General features: G+C 36.3%; 1 protein-coding gene across 9 annotated transcripts in view; it reads right to left on the bottom strand.

The window, feature by feature from the left end:
* Positions 1-452: 452 nt before the first annotated feature.
* Positions 453-20,781, bottom strand: part of ADGRL2 (adhesion G protein-coupled receptor L2) — a gene marked incomplete at both ends in the record, with an annotated part of 129,046 nt that continues 108,717 nt past the window's right edge. For 2 of the 9 annotated variants that reach the window (XM_080624138.1, XM_080624139.1), the window contains 5 exons: positions 453-1,207; positions 7,486-7,582; positions 8,003-8,131; positions 11,821-11,989; positions 13,870-13,961. In XM_080624138.1, coding sequence (XP_080480264.1) covers positions 453-1,207; positions 7,486-7,582; positions 8,003-8,131; positions 11,821-11,989; positions 13,870-13,961 — 1,242 coding nt within the window. Of the gene's footprint in view, positions 1,208-1,572; positions 1,936-3,719; positions 3,738-4,229; positions 4,312-4,537; positions 4,667-7,485; positions 7,583-8,002; positions 8,132-11,820; positions 11,990-12,649; positions 12,677-12,964; positions 13,010-13,869; positions 13,962-20,781 lie in introns of those variants that run through there. The other 7 variants (XM_080624144.1, XM_080624136.1, XM_080624140.1 and 4 more) reach the window with 7 other exon arrangements.

The following is a 20,781-nucleotide window of genomic DNA, read 5'->3' as shown; positions in this document are numbered from 1 at the left end:
TGTCAGGAATAGTAAGGTACAGTAAATTTGTCCCACAGGATTTTAGAGCCTACGCCTTGTATATAATACAATGTAGGCCTAGAAAAAAAAATGGTGCAGCCATATTTACAAATTTAGTTCACAAACTGCTGCAGTAAAATGGCTGGGAAGTGTTTTATTTCTCTTTTTTTCTTCACAATTTTGTTAAATTCAGCAGCAGAAGATATCTTAAAATACCTTGTTTGGTATTTCTTTTCTTTGTAACAAATAATTCATTTTAGTATACTCTGTGTATATACAAAGTTTTTGTTTTATAAAAATTCACAGAACTGCGAGGTCCAGTCATCCCCATTACTGGAGAACCACAGGGTCAACAGAATTGTCTCTTCAAGCAGATATGAGGGAGCCTGCATGGAGCCAATTAAGTCTTTTTAATACTTGTACGTGGCCTTTAATATTTCTTTGCTACACTATTAAAGGCTTGTCACTAGTTGCATTTGTCCTTCTCTAACGTCCCCTTCTGGAATACATCCTTCCTTGTTAATGGGAATTATATAGCCGTCGCTATTACCCCTGCTGATTTGATAGTACATCTGAAGCTGATGGCCAGCTCCTAGGTTTGGCATGCTCTTGTAGTAAATGTCCTCATTTTCACTCCTCCTGGAGGGAGAGAGATCTTCTTCAACATCGGGGCTGCTCTCTGGATACGGAGAGTCTCTGAGATTGGGCATGCTCGTGTAAAGAGAGTCTCTGTTGGGGGACTGGAGGTGGTCGTCAGCCTCGGCTGTCAGCTGTGAGACGTAGCTGTCCGTTCCCTCGGTCTTCACTTTCTTCTGGGGCTGGTACAGAAGGGAGTGAGTCCGCTGAGGAATGAGTGGGGCCTCAAGCTCTTTGTGGTGGAGCTCCAGCCCAGGGGTGTCACTGTGCATCAAAGATGAGGCATCTGCCACAATGGCATCATCTTCGCTACTGCTCCCGCCGATCACAGCTTTGGCCGGTAGCGTGCGCTCCAGGTTGTGGTTCTTGCTGCTGCCCCGCAGGTTGTTGTGCACTAATTCTGAAATGATCATTTTCTCAAAAGCAGTATCATTCAGGCTTAGTCCACAGTCTACAACTTGCACACTGTCGTTATAGTCTCCATTGCGCAATGAGTAGCTGTTGTTGAAATTACCATTTAGCGGTAGAGTATCCATGGCACTTGTATCCCTGGCATTGTTCAGTGAATGTCCTGAAATAGAAAAGGACGGCTCTTGGTTATTGTCTGATGTGCTTTTTATCACTTAATTATTTTTTATAAACAAAATTCTTTAATGTAGTTCAGGACAAAGTTGTACTTGGAAGTAAGACTTGAGAAAAGTTAGGTTATTGAACATTCCCAAATGTAAACAGTTGCACACCTTATAGGAAAGATGCATCTTAAAAACAGTAACATGTATTTCCTGTGGGGAATAGTGGCATTTTGATTTCTTAATTTAGTGTCAACTCTGTGACTCTTCCACAAGGAACTGTTCACTCCATGCCCTTGCATATATAATGCAAAGCAATTCATTTGGAAAAATCTATGTTTTGAAGTACACCACCATGATTTAGAAAGAGCAAATGAACAGAATTTGTCCTAAACAACACTAAATTAAAGACGAATTAAATTACAGACATAACTGAAGGTAAATGTACAACATAAACCCACGTAACTGGCAAGCAACTACTTCAACAACATTTCTAACATTTTTTCCTTTTTTTTTTTTTTTTTTTTTTTTTTGAGATGAAGTAAAGAAAAGAATGAAAAAAATGGATAAATACAAAGAATTTATGTTGAACAAGGACAGCCATCTTTCACACTACAGGGATCAGGGCCCACAAGCACCATCCAACAACACAATAGACAGCAGGTGGAATGACTCACTTTGGACAACTCACATCATGTCTGTCTGCTCAGGCTATCTGGCCTAAGAGTAGCTGATATATAAAAGAAAGTAAAATGATTTATTGTAACATGATGAAGAATTACTGAGCTTTTCAGCAACTTAGTCAGAGCAAGGGTTCAGCAAATTAGATTACTAAGCAATAACAGCTTTTTTTTCCCCACTTAATGTAATTTTTTTTTGCACTAATATTCTGTCTGCCAACAACAGCCCCAGGCTTCTAAAGGTCAAAGTTTGCCTGCAGTCTGCATCAGTCACAGTGACAGCGCTGAATGAACCAGAATAATTAATTACGAGTTAGGCCCACAGTTACCATGGGCATGGAAGTCAAATGCAGAAATGTTAGGAATTTCTGTAAGTATGGGTCACAGAAATTAAACCAAAGAATAAATATTAGTTGTGGAATGGGAAGAGGAAATCAGCCATGGCTGATATCTCATAGCTGCTGGAGGAATGACAGATTGGGTAAGTCTGCTGGAAACATGAAAAGAAGTTTAAGGGGGAGGAGGAATGAAGTCTTATGATGATTAAGGTCTTTATGCTTTTGGTTTTGGCTTTTTTTTTTTGGTAACACAATAAAGAAAAGGTTTTCCTACAGACACAAAGACATGTAAACTATGACAGCACAGTGCTTCCCAAGCAAAGGAAAAAAAAAAAAGAAAGAAAAAAAAAAAAACAACCCAACTTTGAAAAAAATTAAACAGTCTGAATCATGGAAAGTCAGATGGTCAGAGCATTCCTAGAAAATCACTTTATCTACAGATATGTCTGGAAGTAAAGAAAGAATGAAGTGACGTTTACTGAAATGAGACTGACCACTGTGAGGCTGCTGCATTATATGCAAGGCTTGGAGGAGTATGAGAAAAAAGTTGTTTTTTAAAAGATTATACATTTTTCCATTTTGCTTTGGTTTTGTTTTGTTTTCCATAAGTAAAGCTGCAGCTTATCCTAGAAGATTCAGTCTTCTCTGCAAATACTGTTTTCAATTAAAAAGTAATTGCATTTTCTCAGGAAAAGATTTTGTCTTTAAAAAATAGAGTAATAATTTCCAAATAAATTCAGAGTAATTTGCAAATCGCTTTGTATCTGTGTTATTGTTGACTCTTCTCCATGTGTACTGATTTAAACAGTGATGAGGGTTGTTTGAAAGGTCTCTTTAAGCTTTGATTAAACAACTTTGTAGTTTTGCAATTTCATATATGTTCCAAGATTTTTCTTGCAATGGATTTAGCTGTGCGGAACATATGGCATTTATAAAAGCAGACAACACATGGACCACATGCTGGCATTCATTTCCCTCATGAAAATGATTTAATTCTATAATTTTAATTCTCTTTTCTTCTGCTAAACAGATACCAAAATATATCTGATAATCCAAAATGAATTTTCTATGATATACTGCAGAGTTAAGCATGCTAGAATATATTCAAATTGGTTTGATGAGGCAAATTTCGTTGCCCACGATCAGGTAATTCATTTGAAATCTTTCCATAGCCTGTAGCAAGATTACTGTGGGAATGTAAAAATAGGAGTAAATTGTTAAGCATTTCTGCTTGACACTGTTTTGGTTTTAATCAGCAAATTATTTCAGCATTGCATAACTTCTGTTACCAATAGGGTTTGCTACAGACCTCATGTTGTTTCCCAAAAAGCAGTATGCAAGTACTTTTGAATGTGGAAACATTTCATTTGCAAATTGTGAACCACTTGCCCGCTGAGTCTACTTCATGACCGCTAGTTATGTTTTAATTGTGCCCATTAAAAATCATGCTGAAAAAATTTACATTTGATAGGCAAAGTTAAGTTTTACTCCCATACTTGTCTCTCTGTAGGTTGCTAGAGGAAAGCATAAGGAAAGTAAGAAAACAAGAGAATGAAAATAGAAACTACAGTTCAGTTAAAGAGGAAACTTGAAATAAAAACTGGAAACAAGGTTTTATGAGCTCTTTCCCAAGGATTTATCGTTCCAGTTATACTAAAGTGATCTTACGACTCATCAAACAGCAACTGCTATATATTTACTGATGAATTGCACCATAGTTTAAAAAAGCAATTAGATAATGCAGCAATAAAATGTTAGGTAAGTGATGACACTCTTCATTCTTACAGAACTAAACTCTTCTAACTGTTAATCTCAGGATTTTCCTACAGGAAAATGATCTACCATAAAGCTGCACTATACTATAGTTTATATCTGTTCGATGCTGGATACAATTTTCTACACTGGGGTATCCAAAGGTGTCAAGATGCCTTGTGCATCTAATCAGTTCCATAAGCAGGTTTTTGTCAGCAAGCTTTAGTCAACCTTATATTGCATAGACATGATACCTCTAAGTGATATTTATCTTGAAGATGGGCTCTCGGACCATGTGTTGTCAGTCCTGTAATAGTATATTAAGATTTATGCCACCTGTGTTAAAAACATGGATAATTATTGGTAAATACTGTTAATGGCAAAGGCATTACTATAATATAGTGCAGTTTTACAAGCTGACATTGGCAACACTGTATTTCTTGAACTGACAGAAATTCAGACTGTATGGCTAGGGTATTGCAACTTGAGTTTCTATCTAGGGAAAAGGAGGGATTTGGAGCAAGCCAAGAAAAGTGGTTTTACTCAGGAAGTATAAGCACACCTGGTGAGTTAAACACAGGAGCTGAAGGGGCATTACATACAACTGTTTCAGCGAGCAATGTGTTATAGGGGTTGTTAGTGCCGTGTGGTCGAAGAAGAGGGTTTGTTAGTAGGTAATTGCCAGTCATTCCTAAAGCAAAAGAAACAGAAAAAAATGTCAGTTCTTTAATTTTAGGCTGACAGTTTCAATAAAGAATAGTTTTTATTCATCATGAATCATGTAGGGCTTGTCAAATGTAATTCAGCTGAAAATTTCTGAATGTATTTGAGCTATGTATTTGAAATGGGAGCAGGAAAACACAGTTAGGTTCCAGTAATTCACAGGTGCTGTCCAAATCCCCTAAGTAAACATATCTGGTGAGAGTGACATTTTCTAATGTATACAAAATCACTGTTACACAAGAATAGCAATTAAATGTGTAGAGATCAAGGTACTACATAAAACTATTATAACTTTAAAAATTATCACATGCAACACTTCTGTCCAGACTTGATACAAATTAATTTCTTGAACTGAAAAGGTATTGAAAAATCTCTTATGACAGGATCAGAGCTGTTATTCACTTTACGAAAAACACACGGATAGTGGAAGGGAATTGCTGTTTTCAAACAGACAGTGGATGACAAACTGCAAGAAGCATATCTTAGTATATGCAAAAGTATGCATGCTGAGGGGAAAGCAAAATATTTGCTCTAAGTAATCAGAGCATTCACATTTTCTCCAGGGACACTCATGCTGCAAATTTATCTGCCAGGTTTTAAAAAAGAATTCCTCAAATAACAACTTTTTTTTTAAACAATCGGTTTACAAACAATGTAAGATGAAGCAAAACACTACATGAAGAGATTCTTTTAAGCCCATTTTACATGTTAATGCAACACCCATTTACACACCTCTTGGAATAATTAGAAAAAAAATCAGCATATTTTGAGAAATTATTAAAAAGTCAATTAATCTCTGATTTCTAGCTACTAGAAGAAAATGGGTTGGAATAATGACAAAAGAAAACCCCACACAAAATGCTGTGATTTAGAACTTACTTTAAACGTTTCATTAAGGTAAAATTCCACTTTCTTTCCTATTGCATTGCACAGCAGTATATCAGGATCAGTGTATTACAGACCCAAGGACAACTAAAGAGCCAGCTACATTATTATAAGTATGGACATTTTTATGTGTCAAGGAAAAGACAGTATATATTCCAAATATTAATGCTTCTGTACTACTATAGTTACTTAGCAGCAGAAATTAGTGAAAAATTCTAAGATTCAGAGAATTATTGCCTGATTATGCTATCTTATTTAGAAGTTCATCTCAGTGAACAACTAAAAAGATTCTATCATAGCTTTTTTTCAGTTGTAATTTATTTATTACTAGAAATACTAGCTGAAACATTATTTCTTGAGTTAATTTTTTTTTTGTATATGTGTGTGTGTATACTATGTTTAATCTTGGTTAGAATCATTACCTGTAATTTATGGTTAAAAGAATTTCTTTTTTTCAATCAAAAAATTTTTGCCACTTTTAAAACCTTGATTTTTATTTTGAAGGAAAAATGACACTTGCAAATAATTACTAAACTATGCTTGCATGTATATATAACAGAGACAGTGACAGTATTATAACTGAATGAAGATGATATTAATTTTTCTGATCATGGCAGAACATCTCCAGTGACCTGGGACTGGAGTTCCAAAAGAGGGAGAAGCTTCCAAGACCTCTGTTCAACTCTGAGCGCAAAAGAGGGTAACAGCATGGTTAGAGCAAACCTCAGGAGTTGGAGACATCCAATTAGGGTGAAGTCCAAGACTTCTATCTCTAGTGTATTTATGGGATTTTAATAAGACACTGGAAAGGAATGTAGTTCTTTCTTAGGCAGGAAAAATATACATATTCTACTTAGGAGAAGTTACTTAATTTTGATTTGCTAGAGGATCATAGAAGATTCAGATGGGGGTTAGCAGTGAAACACAAAACATCTTACTCACATTCTATACACCAAACAGCAAAAATAGAATCATGCTTTCTGAAATGCTTTCTTTCACAAAATGCATTTTTTACTTCCAAAATGAATGTGACTTAAAGTACATGTCCTTGCTACCAAATCTTGCAAAAATAACAAGGGAGAGAAATTTGGTAGTTGTTGATGAGGGCTTTACAGCAACCCTTGCAGTGGTGAATTTTCTGTTTGAAAGTTTCTCAGTTAAGCAGAAACTGGTTGCTATAAGATCAGAGCTATGTGTTCTTTCCTAGGGACTTGGGTGGAAGAACAGGCTTTGAACTTGGCTTGCACAGAGCAGTCTTCCCTCCATTGCTAGCTCTAACTGCCTTAGAAAAAACACAGGGAGAACGGGAGGAAGGAAGGGATGGATATTCTGTCTCCTAACTGGACATGAGAATGAGGTTACAGATTTCAAAGTCCATTTGAGCTGAGAAATTTGGAGGTTTTGCTTCTCTGTGCCTGAAAATCTGGATTCTATCCCATGTGACAGATATGATGCTCTTTGAAATAGAAAAGATAAATGCTTTACAGACATCTCTTGCATAGAAATTATATCAATTAGATTTCACTGGGAAAATTTCTGCACCTAAAAATCATAGTCAAATATGCATTAAAATGTTACTGCACTTGTATTTCTGTTTCAGATTTAACCTATAAAGGTTAGGAAAGATTTAAAATTATGATCTTGCTTTTAAGTTAAATTATAGATGAAACTTATTTAAATACATTCTCACAAATGGAGGAATTCAACTCCTATAGCAGGTGGCCAGTTGAGAGAACACAGTTTTAAAATATGCTGGTGGGTGACTTTAAAACTCTGCTTTTAGAGAACATTTGTTCCAGAATAATTTTTTTTTCCAAAACATTCTTTTCAATTCTGTGGTAAATAATATAAAATCTTATAAAATTTAAGGCTTCTAAAACGGAAATGTTCCCAGTGACTGACCTTGATTAAGTGTTGAAGTGCTGTTGATGTCACCTGAGATAAAAGACGATTCAGATTGTTTTCTCACAGTGTCATTCCACATCCTCCTTATACGACTCTGTTAACATAAAGCAGTGAGACAAAAGCATAGTAAGTTACAAAAAGATTTTATTCTACTTATGTGCTATTATGTAGAATATGTGTGTTTATTTTGGCCTGAAGCAAGCTATGCTTTAGCACGTAGTGAAGCTCCTCCTGTTATTATTAAAGCTCTGATTCGTTAAATTTCATTTAGATGAAACATGATGGTATAAACCTTCCTATAAAGCAGCACTTAATATACAAGAAAAATAAGGTGTTTGAATTAGACCAAAGTAAAAGGAAATTTAAAAAGAAATCAATTCTACTATGCAGAACTATATATTTGCCATCTAAATGATAATAATGAGAAGCAAATTAGTGTTTCTCATTGGAACACATCTCAGTCGGCTTTTTATAAATAAGGTTAATTAAGAGATGCTGTCTAAGTCTTTGTTACCTGAGTGCCAGAGGAATAGCGGGCACTAGTTCTTGTTGTTGATGCTTTCACTGAACTGTGGGGACTCTCAGTTGGTAGTCCACCACAGCAGTAGGAATGTCGGAAGCATTTGCCATATTCCTTACGTACCTACAGAGGAAAAAGCAATACTTATTACAAAAAATAGTCTTAAATATCTCCACTGACAAAAACACATAAACCTTGCATAGAAACTATTTACTTTTCAAGAAAAAAGATATTTCTTGTCTGTTGAATTACTGGCCATTAGCAAAATAAAGTATTCTTTTCTACTTAGTGGCAGCATTATCAGCTATCCAGGATTTCTGAACAAATTATTTCCAAGGTATTTAAATGTGCCTGAATAATCATTACTGAGTTGGGGGCTGGAACTAGATGATCTTTAAGGTCCCTTCCAGGCCAAACCATTCTGTGACTGAGTTATTTATGGCATTATTTTTATTTTGTCATACTACAGATTAATATAGTTCAGTTTACCAGAACTGAATGCTGCCTGAAAAGAGTCATTTTTTATATGAGCTTTTGGTGCAGAAACCATAGAAAGCCTATTTTCCCATCCTAGCATGCAAAAAGGGCTGAGGTAACTAGCCTGTGTACTGCTCGGTAGTGCCCATTATGTTATCCTTTCTGAGAAAGTGCACAAAACCTGCAATGACTATACAGTCATTTTCATATTAAGTTACTATGTGTAACTCAAACAGCTGCTAGTTCATATGGTCACACTAGCTTTGAGATTGTACAAAGCTCACAAATGCCACTGCCCCACTTTAGGGAGAATGCCTGCTGTGCTTGTAGAGGCACCATCAGACTTCCAGAGTCAAATTTTAAACTGTGAAGCTTGGGAAATCTTTCAATTTTAGGACCAAAAAATAAAATCCTCATTACTGTCTTTGCCGAACCTAGAAATGTGAATACACCTATGTATATGAGATTTTTGTCTGACAAAGCAACAAGACTAATTGATGATTCTAGTATTCTGCCTGTATTTATTCACCTTCTGTCTCCAGTGGCCTACAGGAAACTTTAGTTTTGTCATTTTTGCGGCTGCTATGCTAGCTACTATTTACAGGTAACAAGAAAGTGAATACACATTTTGGCAGCATGACAGCAACAGTGAAAGGATAGAGTGGATAAAATTTGGAAACGTGCTCAAGTCTAAATTCACAAATCTTCCATCAGATACTTGGCAATCTAAGTGTCTCCTCTGCATCAGTGAGACTCGTAAGTTTCTGGGAAAAGTGGGATTTCAGTTAATGTGGAAAGTCTGCTTGACCTATGAAAATAGGACAGAAAGTTATGTGTATATAGAAAGCAGAGAGAGTTATGTGTATACAGAAAGCAGAGAGAGTTATGTGTATATAGAAAGAGAGAAAGCACATGTGCCATGTGCTGCTACCAATATTACAAGAATTTCACTCATGGAATACATACTGTGATGTTTTTATAAACCACAGGGTTTAAGAAAATTTGAATAGTTAGTGCCTTAATTGACTTCAAGCTAGGGACAATAACTCATCTTTTTATAAAAGTATACGATACATATTTTAAGTGAACCCCTATCTATAACAATACGAAAAGACTCATGGAAAATGAAAACAAAAGTGCACGGACATAGAATTATAATCTTTAACCCTGTAGTCTGTAAAACCTATGTCTGTATGTATCATCACTAGATGGTATAACACCTAAGAAAATCCATTCCTGAACAGAAATGGATATTAAATGCTCCAAACCACTACAAAGTAGAGACAATAGCAATCAAAACTGTATTTTTACCCAAATACCACCCTCCAGGGCTGGTTTTGCCTAATGCCTATATTGCAGTGACTGTACATTATCTGTCAGTACTGCACATTCCACTGTCATTATTTCTAAATTATAGCTTGTTGGAAACCGATGGAAGCAACAGCACTATCATCTTGTCAGAACTGGAAACATAATAGTTTTCACTTTCACAATTCTATTTCACTGTTCAATTTAGTGACCAACTAGTAATAACAGAATAAAAAGACTACATTAGCTATGCAGACAGAAGATAGGGTGATACCCAGTCAAAGGCATCGAAACTTAAAAATCTTAAATGGCAGCTTTAACATTCTTTCAGGTATAAATCTTACTGCTCTAGGTTATGCTTTTTCACACTTGACTGGTATTTTAATATTGCTTTTTTTGCTGATTCCACTTAATATAAAAACAATGCACAGCTGGAAAAAGAAATAAAAAATTAATCCAGTTTTGATTTTAAAGTCCAATACAAGTGGTAGAAAGGGCAACATTATATGAAACCCTAATCTAGAAATTATTTGCATTTTGAGAATGTTTGCATTTTCTTTCCTCTCTTTTTCTCTTAGGCTCAATCTCCTCTCTAAGCATGCTTTTATTCTCTCAAAATGAGAGGAATACCATGTTCCTCTCAATAAAACTCTGTCTACCAGATCTTTTCCTAAAACATGGCTGACTGCCATTGTCTACACCAGATATAGAGATCCTGATACTGTTAGAGATGGTACAGTTGAGTCACGCAAGAATGTGATTTTTGTACTTGCACAGCAATGCTTTATCCAGTGGTCTCAAAACATTTTATAAATATCAGTTAATTATGTCTCTGGTGAGCTAATTATAATGGGAGTTAATAATTGCTATGTCTCCAGCCTAAAACTGATAAAAATATTTAGAATCTAAGTATCACAAATTGAGTATTTCCAAATGTAGTCTGTATTGCATTTTATGTGAAGTTTTTTTGGGTGGGATTAATATTTAACCTTTGTCTCAACTCTTGTTACTTTTATTTGCTACACTTTCTAACACAGGCTATGAGCTTTTTTCTTTTGTCCTTCAGAAAAGCACCTCTAACACATCCCTGCGCAGTCTGGGGAAGAGTTGCAGGGAACCCAAAGAGAATCCTACGCAGCTGCGCCCTTCACTTCCTTCTCTCCTGTTTGCTCCTCTCCTCTCTCCCCTGCAAACCTTCTCTCTCCCCAGCAGATCTGCTCCTTCTGGACTCCTCTGTTCCCATTGGGCAAAGGGGAGCAGAACTAATTTAGCACATCCCACTTACGGGGGAAAGCTCTTGCCAGGGGATTCCAGTTTTTCCAGTTGAGAGCACAAAGCTGTTGATTGCTGGGGGAGGCAAACACCTGAATAAAAGTAGTCATGCTGGCATCTTTGGGAACCTCTCCTCGTTAGCAGTTGTTTTGTGTTAATGACTACATTTTTTCTATAGTGTGCTGAAGTTCATAATAAAATTAATTTTTACATCTCACTTAATTTAGTAATGAACAAGCACTGATGGTACAATCCCTGCCTATCACCCGTAGCTTTATGTGGCAGATTAATGGGATCTCAGGAGAGGTCCTCTGCCTTGATCTGAGAGAGTTTCCAGGCTGAGATAGGCTGATACCATAAATGATCCTTTGTTAACAGTGCTGCAGCTAAGGCAGGATTTGTTTCATGCACACATAAAGACTTTTGGCTGTAAGTCCAGACTAATACATACCACATTACCAGTGTTAAGCAGTAGTACATTTTCTATAGTAATTTTCTCCCCAAAGCCTCAAAACTTTTCAAGCCCAGGTTGGAAATGCTGCATCCATTTTAAACCCACTCAGGCCACAGAGCAGTTACAGGAATACCACAAGAATACACAGCAAGAATTGCTTTTGAATCTTAGTCCCCTCCTCAAACAACTTCAGAATACTCCAGTTCTTAACATCGCTATTTTTTTTTTCCTTTTTTTAAGGAAATATATGTGGTCTTTTTAAGGAGTTAGAGAACATGCATGTGTGTTTTTGTAAACTTACTTTCTTTTGAAGGGCACAGTGAAAGATGAAAATAAACATTCCTTGGAAAGCATTAAATACTGTGAAGAGATACGTCATCACAACAGTGCCCTCATTGATAAACAGCAGGCCAAATGACCATGTTAGGCCAAGGAGACACAGGAGAGCAAATGCACCCAGGACCCAGGATCTGTAAAAGAAAATTAATTTCAGTAACATTACTTATGAGAATGCATATCACCAAAACCAATATTAACATTTCAGTTCCCGCAGTTGACTTTTACTAGGTTCATATTCAAATGTAAAAATTCCTTGGGTTTAACCTTTTATCTATTAAAAAAAGAACAATTCCATTTAGTACTCTTAGTCTCCAGTGAAAACAGCAAGAGTAGATGTGACCTTTTTCTTTCTCAAGAACTGCACAGGATGTCAAAACTATTTTGAAATTCAGAAGTATAGCGCAAGCCCCAGCTACTCCATTGCTTTATCTGCTTTTAGAAAAGAGGTTGGTAAATCTGGCTTAGTCACTAATCACACCATAGATTTTAAACTGCCATATGACACCAAATAATGTAACACAAATGCACAAAGGTTAAACAGCAGATTAAAAGCCTAGAGCCCAAATCTTTAATGCGCCGATAAACTCAGCTAAACTGAAGCTAGATGATCTAACTTCCGCATGAAGAAACCCTGCTGAAATGTGACAAAAATATGGATATTGCTCTACAAAATAGTCTAAAAAAAGATTCCATCATGAACAGGTTAAGGAAAAGGAATTGTAGAGAACGGCACAGAATGAAAGGGAAAGGGAATTTAGTCAGTGAATTCCACATCTAACTAATGATCTTACTTGATAAATGGCTTATTATCTTCATAGCTAGAAAGCATTATAAGCAGAAAAGAGAAACAAAATTATTAGACAGAATTGAAACAGAAATTAATAAGAGCATTTTTAATTGTCTACAAAAATTAGTCAAAATCAGAAAATTCAAAATGCAGAGGCAAGCAATTTAAAATTATAAAGGCATATAATAGTTTAAAGTTCTTTAGCAAATCAGGTATCTCAAAAGTAGTTAATTAAAATTAAGGGAAATCCACAATATTGACCGAGTTTGTAAAGTTAAAAATCATGCTAGAAATTTGTTAATGTAGGGTTCTATCTTACCCAGGTAAGTCCGTATTATAGTAGCCATCACAAACACGGTAATTACTGGTGTGGATGAGAAGACAGAAAGAGGAAAAGGAAGAAAAGAGAGAGATGCTAAAGATTAGCTCTCTCTCTCATCATGCAACATGCAATGAAGCTGATACTGACCTAGCTAGAACATCTAGTTCACAGTGTTATAGCCTTACTGAAAAATCTCCCTTCGCCATTTTCAACATTCAAAGCAAATCTATAAGACCCTTCCACATCCAACCCTCAGTGTTAGAAAGTTGCATCATCCCTTCAGTGCTGATAACAAAAACCTTCAGTAAAAGGTAAAGCTATACAGAATACAGTAAAAGACTATCTAAAGAAGCAAGAGCTGTCAAAGCCTTGTTAATTGTGTAACACTTAACGTTACTCTGCAAAAGGGATACTGAAGTACAGCACCATGATAAAGTAAACATTTGTTAAATTAGCATGAAAACAGCAGATAATCTCCAAGTTAACAATAATAATAGAGTCAATTCTCTTGGGAGAACAGGATTAGGAGTAGAAACTGCTCAGAATCTCTAAATCAAAAAGTCATTTAACAAAACAAACTTAATATAATCATACCAGCCATGCAAACAGGAACATCATTTTAGATCTGTGTTTTAAATGCAAATGGAATTACTACAGTGCTGTGGCATTTCCGTGAAATAGTTTCTTGGCACTAGTTCCAGGCCGAAACTATCTAATTTTGACCGGCGTTTGTGACATTACAGCAACAATGTGACGAAAGAAGGATTGGCTCTGTTTGCTTCTAATTGACATCTGCAGTTGCTGGGAAACAATGGCATGTGCTCCTAATGGAGAGTAGCTTTCAATCAGTTCAGCAATCAGAAAATAATCATAGTTCTCATACTTGAACACAAAGCACTTACTTAATGTTTTCCAACCTGCTAGAGTCTGGTTTCAAAGTGTTTGAGTGCTTCACCATTTTGCACAATGTGATCACCAGGAAGATAAGATTCAGCTGTCAAAACAGATAAGAATGAAATTAAACTACTTTAAGCAATAGGCTGAATAATGATGATGTTACAGACTAAACAAAATCCCCATAGTTTATTTTCAAATATGTAGTGAAACTGGGTAACAATATCAGACAGTTTGTAAAAAGTGACTGCAAATATGGATGGGGGAAAAAAAAATTATAGGTCACTTAATCTTTCAAATTCATCACCTCATCATGAACCACCATATTTATCTCATGTCCAATGTCTTTGCCAGTCCAGGTCTGTCTTCCAGCTTGTTGTGCTTTGCCCCTGTTCACCTTCGCCTGTCACCTCTGGCCCTGTTCCCAATTTCACTGACCTCCCTGAGGACTATGCTTACCCATTTACTGTACTATACTAGTTGTCCCTTTTTTACCCCATCCTGCTTCTGGAATGTTTTTTGCCTTTGCTGGTTTCTCCCTTTCCTTTTTTTTTATTCCCTTTTGTTCTCAAAAATCCCACTCAGTTCTTGAAAACAGCTTAAATGTAACTAAAGAAAAAGAAAGAAAAAAAGAAACACAAAGATGCAGCAAATACATCAAACTTAATAGTGCCACAGACATACGCTGGTGGTGCACCCTCCTATTGCCCTCTTTCCCTTTGTAGTCTGGATTCTGTCAAAGCAAGACTGCATGAGACTTGAACGAAAGGACTATGCTGTCTTATTCTTGTTGTGTCATTCATGTAGATAACACCGGGGAAGATACTGAAGGTAATTTTTTATAGTTTTCCTATTGTGAAACAGAATCACAGGTATCAAAGATACTAGGTGCCTTTCTCCTATTGATTTCAAAGCATGTGAAGAGCATAAGTAAGCCAAACACGAGGACGCAGTAAGCCAAAAACAAGAATGCCTGCAGAATATGGGCTGAAAAGTGGTATACAGTTATTTTGAGTAATTAGTAAGTGCTGTCCTATATCATGCAGACAACCCAAATAAAACTGTAAGTTTGAAAATAGTAAGATCTATGTCCTTCCAAGGAGAAGACACACATCTTTATCTACTAGTACAATGGTCCACAAGAAGTGGCAGATCTGATAGCCAAGAGAAAATAGAGTATGCTTGGACATCCTTATAGCACATATATTAGATAGATTATAATCCCATTCTTACAATACCCCATATATATCCGCAACTGGTTACTGATGGAGAATGATCAATCCCGGTTTCTCATTTTGGGGAGCCTTTGGTTTGAGACAGCATCAAAATTCTTTTTGTAACATTGGGAATACCAGTTCATACCAGATGGGTTCCTATAGCTGTGCCACAGTGGTCAGAAATGTCACTCAACTCCTAATAAAGAGCAGGTCTTAAAAACATAAAAAAAATGAGTATTTTAAAGGCTATGATCAGTCTGTTACTAAAAGTGTGTATTATAGAAATAATTCCTATTGCTAAGGGCATTTAAGTTATCACTGCTGTTGCTGTTTCCAAATCAGGATGGACAGTATTATCTATAATGCAGTTTTCAACACCAGAACTGTTTTTGGAGTCCTTGGACATCAACAGTCCTTATTCAAAGTAAAACATTTTTACGACTCTACCTTGAGATTAATACAAAAAGTGTATGTGATACAAATAACAAAACCAAGCTTTTATACTTTATTTCTGTCTGTGTTTCAAGAACTGACAAAAAATACTTAACCTTTAAGTGGGGGTATGAACATGGTATAGGTTAAGCATGATTTCCATTGCTGCAAAATGTAATCAAAGTGTTAATATCTGACAACCCTGCTGATTACTTTTTATGATTCTTATAGGCAATGACTAACCAATTGAGAAACACTTCATTATATCATTGTGATCATTTTGTTCCTCTTATCTACATTTCCACTGTACTGCATTAAGTTCCTTGGATGAGGAAACAAGCTGCTTCTCCCCCTGGCCTCTGCACCAGACAGAGGACAGGGACTCTGCATGACCTGGCCCTCAGTTCCATGCCTTTGCAGGCAAACTTTATTCTTCTGTATTTGAAAAAGTTTCTTGCACAGTTTGGTAGCTGACACAACATGAACTTCTCCAGCCTGCTTAAAATAATAAAATGTCAATTTACTTTCTGTGAAAATAAACAGATTAAGAGCTAAGACACATGCCCCATGCCAATCCTAACATGTAAATCAACTTTGGCTGCAACCTGTGCAACTGGGAGTGCACAATCCAGTTCAGAATAGTATTTACAGCACAGCTGGAAGTTAATCCTTGCCTAAGTAGCTACCCTGGAGTATCCTGTATTGTACTAGCTACATCATTCTTGGATCAAAACCTCATAGATATAGCTTAGCCCATAAATGACTGCCTTATGAAATGAGAGGTTTTTATCATCTGCTTCTTTGTACGACTGAAGTGCTGGTTTGACATATGAAAAACAAAAGCTTGTATTTACATACTGAAGTTCCTTCGGTGACTTGCAAGCAGACACAGCCCTACCCCAGAGCCTGAGCCAAGCTCCAGCATATTAAGCAGGTTTTATGTAGATACTCATCTCTGCTTGTATATATGTCCTTGCTGGACTAGGGAATAACTTTACACAGCAGTTTCTTAACAGACACTTTAATATGAATATAGGTACAGACCCCCAAAAGCAGCCAGAGAAATAATAATGTTGTATTACAGCAGCTGAAAAAGTCCTTCCAAGAAGAAAAGAAAAAAAAGCAAAATATTGTACTTTGCAGACAAAGTAACTATGACAACAGAGCATATGATACCTGTTTTTCCATCACTGTGAAATATTGCTTAGTTTTCAGTTTCAGCAGTCAAAAGACCATGTTTTGCCACTTGTTCAAACATGCTGGCATCTCTGTTACACATTATATCATTATCAAAAGCCTATTTTGCCCACTTACAAATAATGTAACCAAACCTTTCTATAGATTCGCTTTTGGCTCCCTTACTGCTTTTCATCTAGAAATTGATTGTTTTGGAAGAACTCATGAGTTGAAGATTTTTGGGCATCCTGCCATTTTATTACACAAGGCACTAAGCAGTGAGGGAAGGAAACTTGTTGGAGAATAACTGCTTTTAGAAGGAATGGCTGAATTACTTTTCTTGGTGAGAAATACGTGGGGGGAGAATGAAACACACTTGGTGTTTTTGCACTCATTTGTACCAACTCTATATAAGGAAAATTTTTTCAGCCCGAGCAACTTGGTCTGAGTTCAGAGTTGAACCTGTTTTGATCACAGATCTCCTGACATCAATTCCATCCTGAATTGTTTCATGACTGTGTGAGGACTGAACTGTTACTGATCTAAGTAAATGAATTTATAGATGTTTTCCAAGCTTGACATATAGTCTGAATCGGACACTTTTCTTTAAGAGGAATGTTCACCACAGACATGCAGTATTCTAGGGTCACATAAAGGCCCACAGGAATGGCAAGATGGGCTTTTGAAAGCAAACTTGTAAGAGGCATACATGGGCCTCTGACAATGGTGACTTTCTCATCACTTCATATAACATAACAGGTTAGTGATTGGCTAGACCTCATCTTGACAAGTGGGCGGCATCCCAGGTGAACCAAAATCTGCACCTGAACAGTATCTCTCTCCATCAATGGTAATAGAAAATGTAAATACATTGTGTGAACACACACAGCCACAGTGTTCCACACATCTCAAACAGTCAGGAAATTATACCCTTGATAAAGTCAGAAAAATCTCTTTCATGCTGCACTTCTGAAAACCAGACCAATACTCTTTCAAAGGCTAAAAGTAGGAATTTTTTAAGTTTTGGATCTGAAGATTCTGTTGTGATACTGAGAGTGACAGAACATGCAGTTACAGTAGGTGGAGCTATAATGTGACATCTCTTAGAACATTAGCTGATAACGATAAGCAAAACTTGGATTGATGTGATTTCATAAATGTATCAGGTTTTTGCTGTGATTTCATAAATGTATCAGGTTTTTGCTGTAATTTCTAAAATATATTATCCACTATAACAAACAGGATACTGGATTACATAGAGAACTAATTTAATCTATACTCTGATTTTACAAATATATGTAAAAGTAGCGAAGGTTATTAAAGCACGTTTTAAAATACCAGTTCCTGCTTGTCTCTTACTGACAAGTGTAATTTGGATAGAACAAAGTAAAGGCAACTGCATATACATTATTAAATAAAATGTAAATACTTAAAACATCTAAAATTTGAAGATTTTTTTATGGTAATGATCAAACGCAGCAGCCAGTAAGATCATGCTTCTTTCATAGCCAACACACAGAGGGCCGTATCTGGTTTGGAAATCAGAAGGTATGGGACATGAAAAATAATTTAAGTAGGAATTTGGTGTTTCTCGCACCTGAAACCTATGTAATTTTGAGTGGGACTGACTTCAAGTCAAATTAACTTTTTAAAACAATGGGTGTAATAACCTGCACAGAAGACTAATGGATTCAAATTAGTTGCAGGTACAATGAATTAGTAGCCAAATAAAGCTAGATTTTGCAATAATTATGATAAATTTCCCCCTATGAACAATAGATAAATACCATTTATCAAGTGTCTACTACAGAAAGATGTGTGTACATTATTTACATACACAAGCTTACAGATATAGTCCATTTTCATATGCAGAGCTGGATTATGTGTGCATCTGTATGTCCACATGCACTGACTGCTAAAGTAATGCCTCAACTGAAGTGAAAAATGTTAACTCCTATGTTAATGGAAGAGGACATCCTAGGAATTTTTGCTTAAATAACCTCCGGTAGCCTAAGCTATTGGCTCCATCTGCGAGAAGGAAACTCCAGTGGTTTTGGCTGAATTAAAGTCAAACCAACATCACCCATTCCTTGGAGATGAATGAAAATGGATCTACATAGAAGTCAAAATACTTGGGCTTTTCTGACCACAGATTACAGGAGTGCACTGTTTGTTTTATAGCCATGAACCTGCTCAATTGAATCATGTCCGCCTGAGCTTAGCAGCTTAAAATTCATTCCACACAGCCTGCAGTGCTGACATGGATATGATAAGACAGAAGAACAGAAACACCACTCTGAAGTAACCTAGCTGAACTGCACATGTTCTGACCCTTTTTGAACTCCCCAGAGCTTTTGTTACCTGGCAAATGCAGCTCTAAAACTGTTCTTGTATCTCCAGATCTTTGCTCTTAGCCATGCAGAAGCCTATTTCTCTCTGGGACTGGCAAGGAGAGAGGTGCTCTCTGAAGGTTTCTAAATGAGTGTGCACACTGAACTCTTACTGAACTGAATTAATTATTAAAGATGCAGATGGAGCTGTCCAAATGATAAGAACAGCTCCTGACGTATCATGATCCAAGCTTTCATTAAACCATTTCAGGCATACTAATGGTTTCCCACCGCTCATTACTTACATGCTCTTTTCTCATAGATATAATAACCCTGGTGCCCAGAGGCATGACAGGCTATGGAAATAGTGAAGTAGAAAGTTCCTTAAGAGATGTACAGAGGAACTTCATACTTCCTCCTTGTATTTTGAGGAAATCTGTATACAGATACAAGAGCAAATGCTTATAAATGCAGAGAAAATGTAAATTAAACTAGTAAGCAATACTGTCAAAATGGAGTTTATGTGCATTGACAGTACTATTAAACTGAGAATCATAGAAGTGATTTGATGAAGATGTTTAAAAGCTTACCAAGGTAAAATTCTCACATGCTACTGACACTAAGTAAGCTGCACTACAAATATGACTCTTCAGTTACACTGCACATGACATACTATTTTTCAGCCATTACACTTCTCACACTTCTTTCTCCAGTCTCTCTTGCTTTCTCAGTTGGGACGATTAGAGGGCAAAGCAATTGCTAGAGAAGAATTACTCCCAGGAACTGTGCTGTGATTGCTACCTGCTGTTTCATATTTTTGAAGTTGGGAATACTGCTCCCAAAGGCCTTTTGCGTCTCAGCCTAAATGATTTGCTGGAGGATAATAATGTCATGGCCAGTAAATAATAGTGAACTATGTCTGTACATGGTCAATATGATTAAATGTCCTTCACCTCTATTCTCACTCTGACCTGGTTATGAGGAAGTGAAAAAGCCTTCAGCAAAGCCCAATGCTTCCCATGTGAAATGTTATTTTAAAGCAAGGGAGAGAAATAGAGGTGACTTATCAAAATACTCCAAGTAACAATAAAATAAAAGGCTAGACACAAAAAGCAAAAGTATCACCACACAATCAGACTCAAGGTAACTGAACTATTGTGGCATGAAACTTAGAACGATTTTCTAGTAATGATCGTAACAACTGCAAGAAACAACTCTGTTTTAAAAAATACTGTCTACCATATTGAAAATACTAAGTACATCTTTGAATTGTAATTGTAGGTTTAATTGAAACTTGATTTAATTTAAATGTACTTAGAATAAACTCAGTACAATTATTATGGTCTATAGTTTAAATCTTACAAACACTGTAATTTTTCTAATTCAGTTCATACACACATGAGTTTTGCCATCTATGGCTCTTTCTTAGAAAATATGCCAATGAACTCAAACAACAATGCACACTGCACAGCTATCTTTTCTTAAGTGACTGCTCAAGGACTGAAACAGATTTTGACATAAACAGAGAGCAAACCCAACCTAAATATACATAAGCTTATTTCAATATTGAAGATATGAGGAAGGTATAAAGTACCTACAAAGGACTGGCTGGGTCCATTTTCTATAGAAAGTTCCATCATCAACTTATTTTTATATGGAGAAGTAACATAAACTAGGAACTACAAGAAGTGTTAAAACAGTACACCTATATATTAGATCACAGATCTATAGAAGTCAGAAATTTCAAAATTATGCCTGATGCATG

The sequence above is a fragment of the Psittacula echo genome (genome assembly GCF_963264785.1).
Source record: "Psittacula echo genome assembly, chromosome: 7".
NCBI lineage: Eukaryota > Metazoa > Chordata > Aves > Psittaciformes > Psittacidae > Psittacula > Psittacula echo.
Note: the sequence above shows the minus strand (reverse complement) of the source record. Positions and strands in the feature narration are given on the sequence as shown.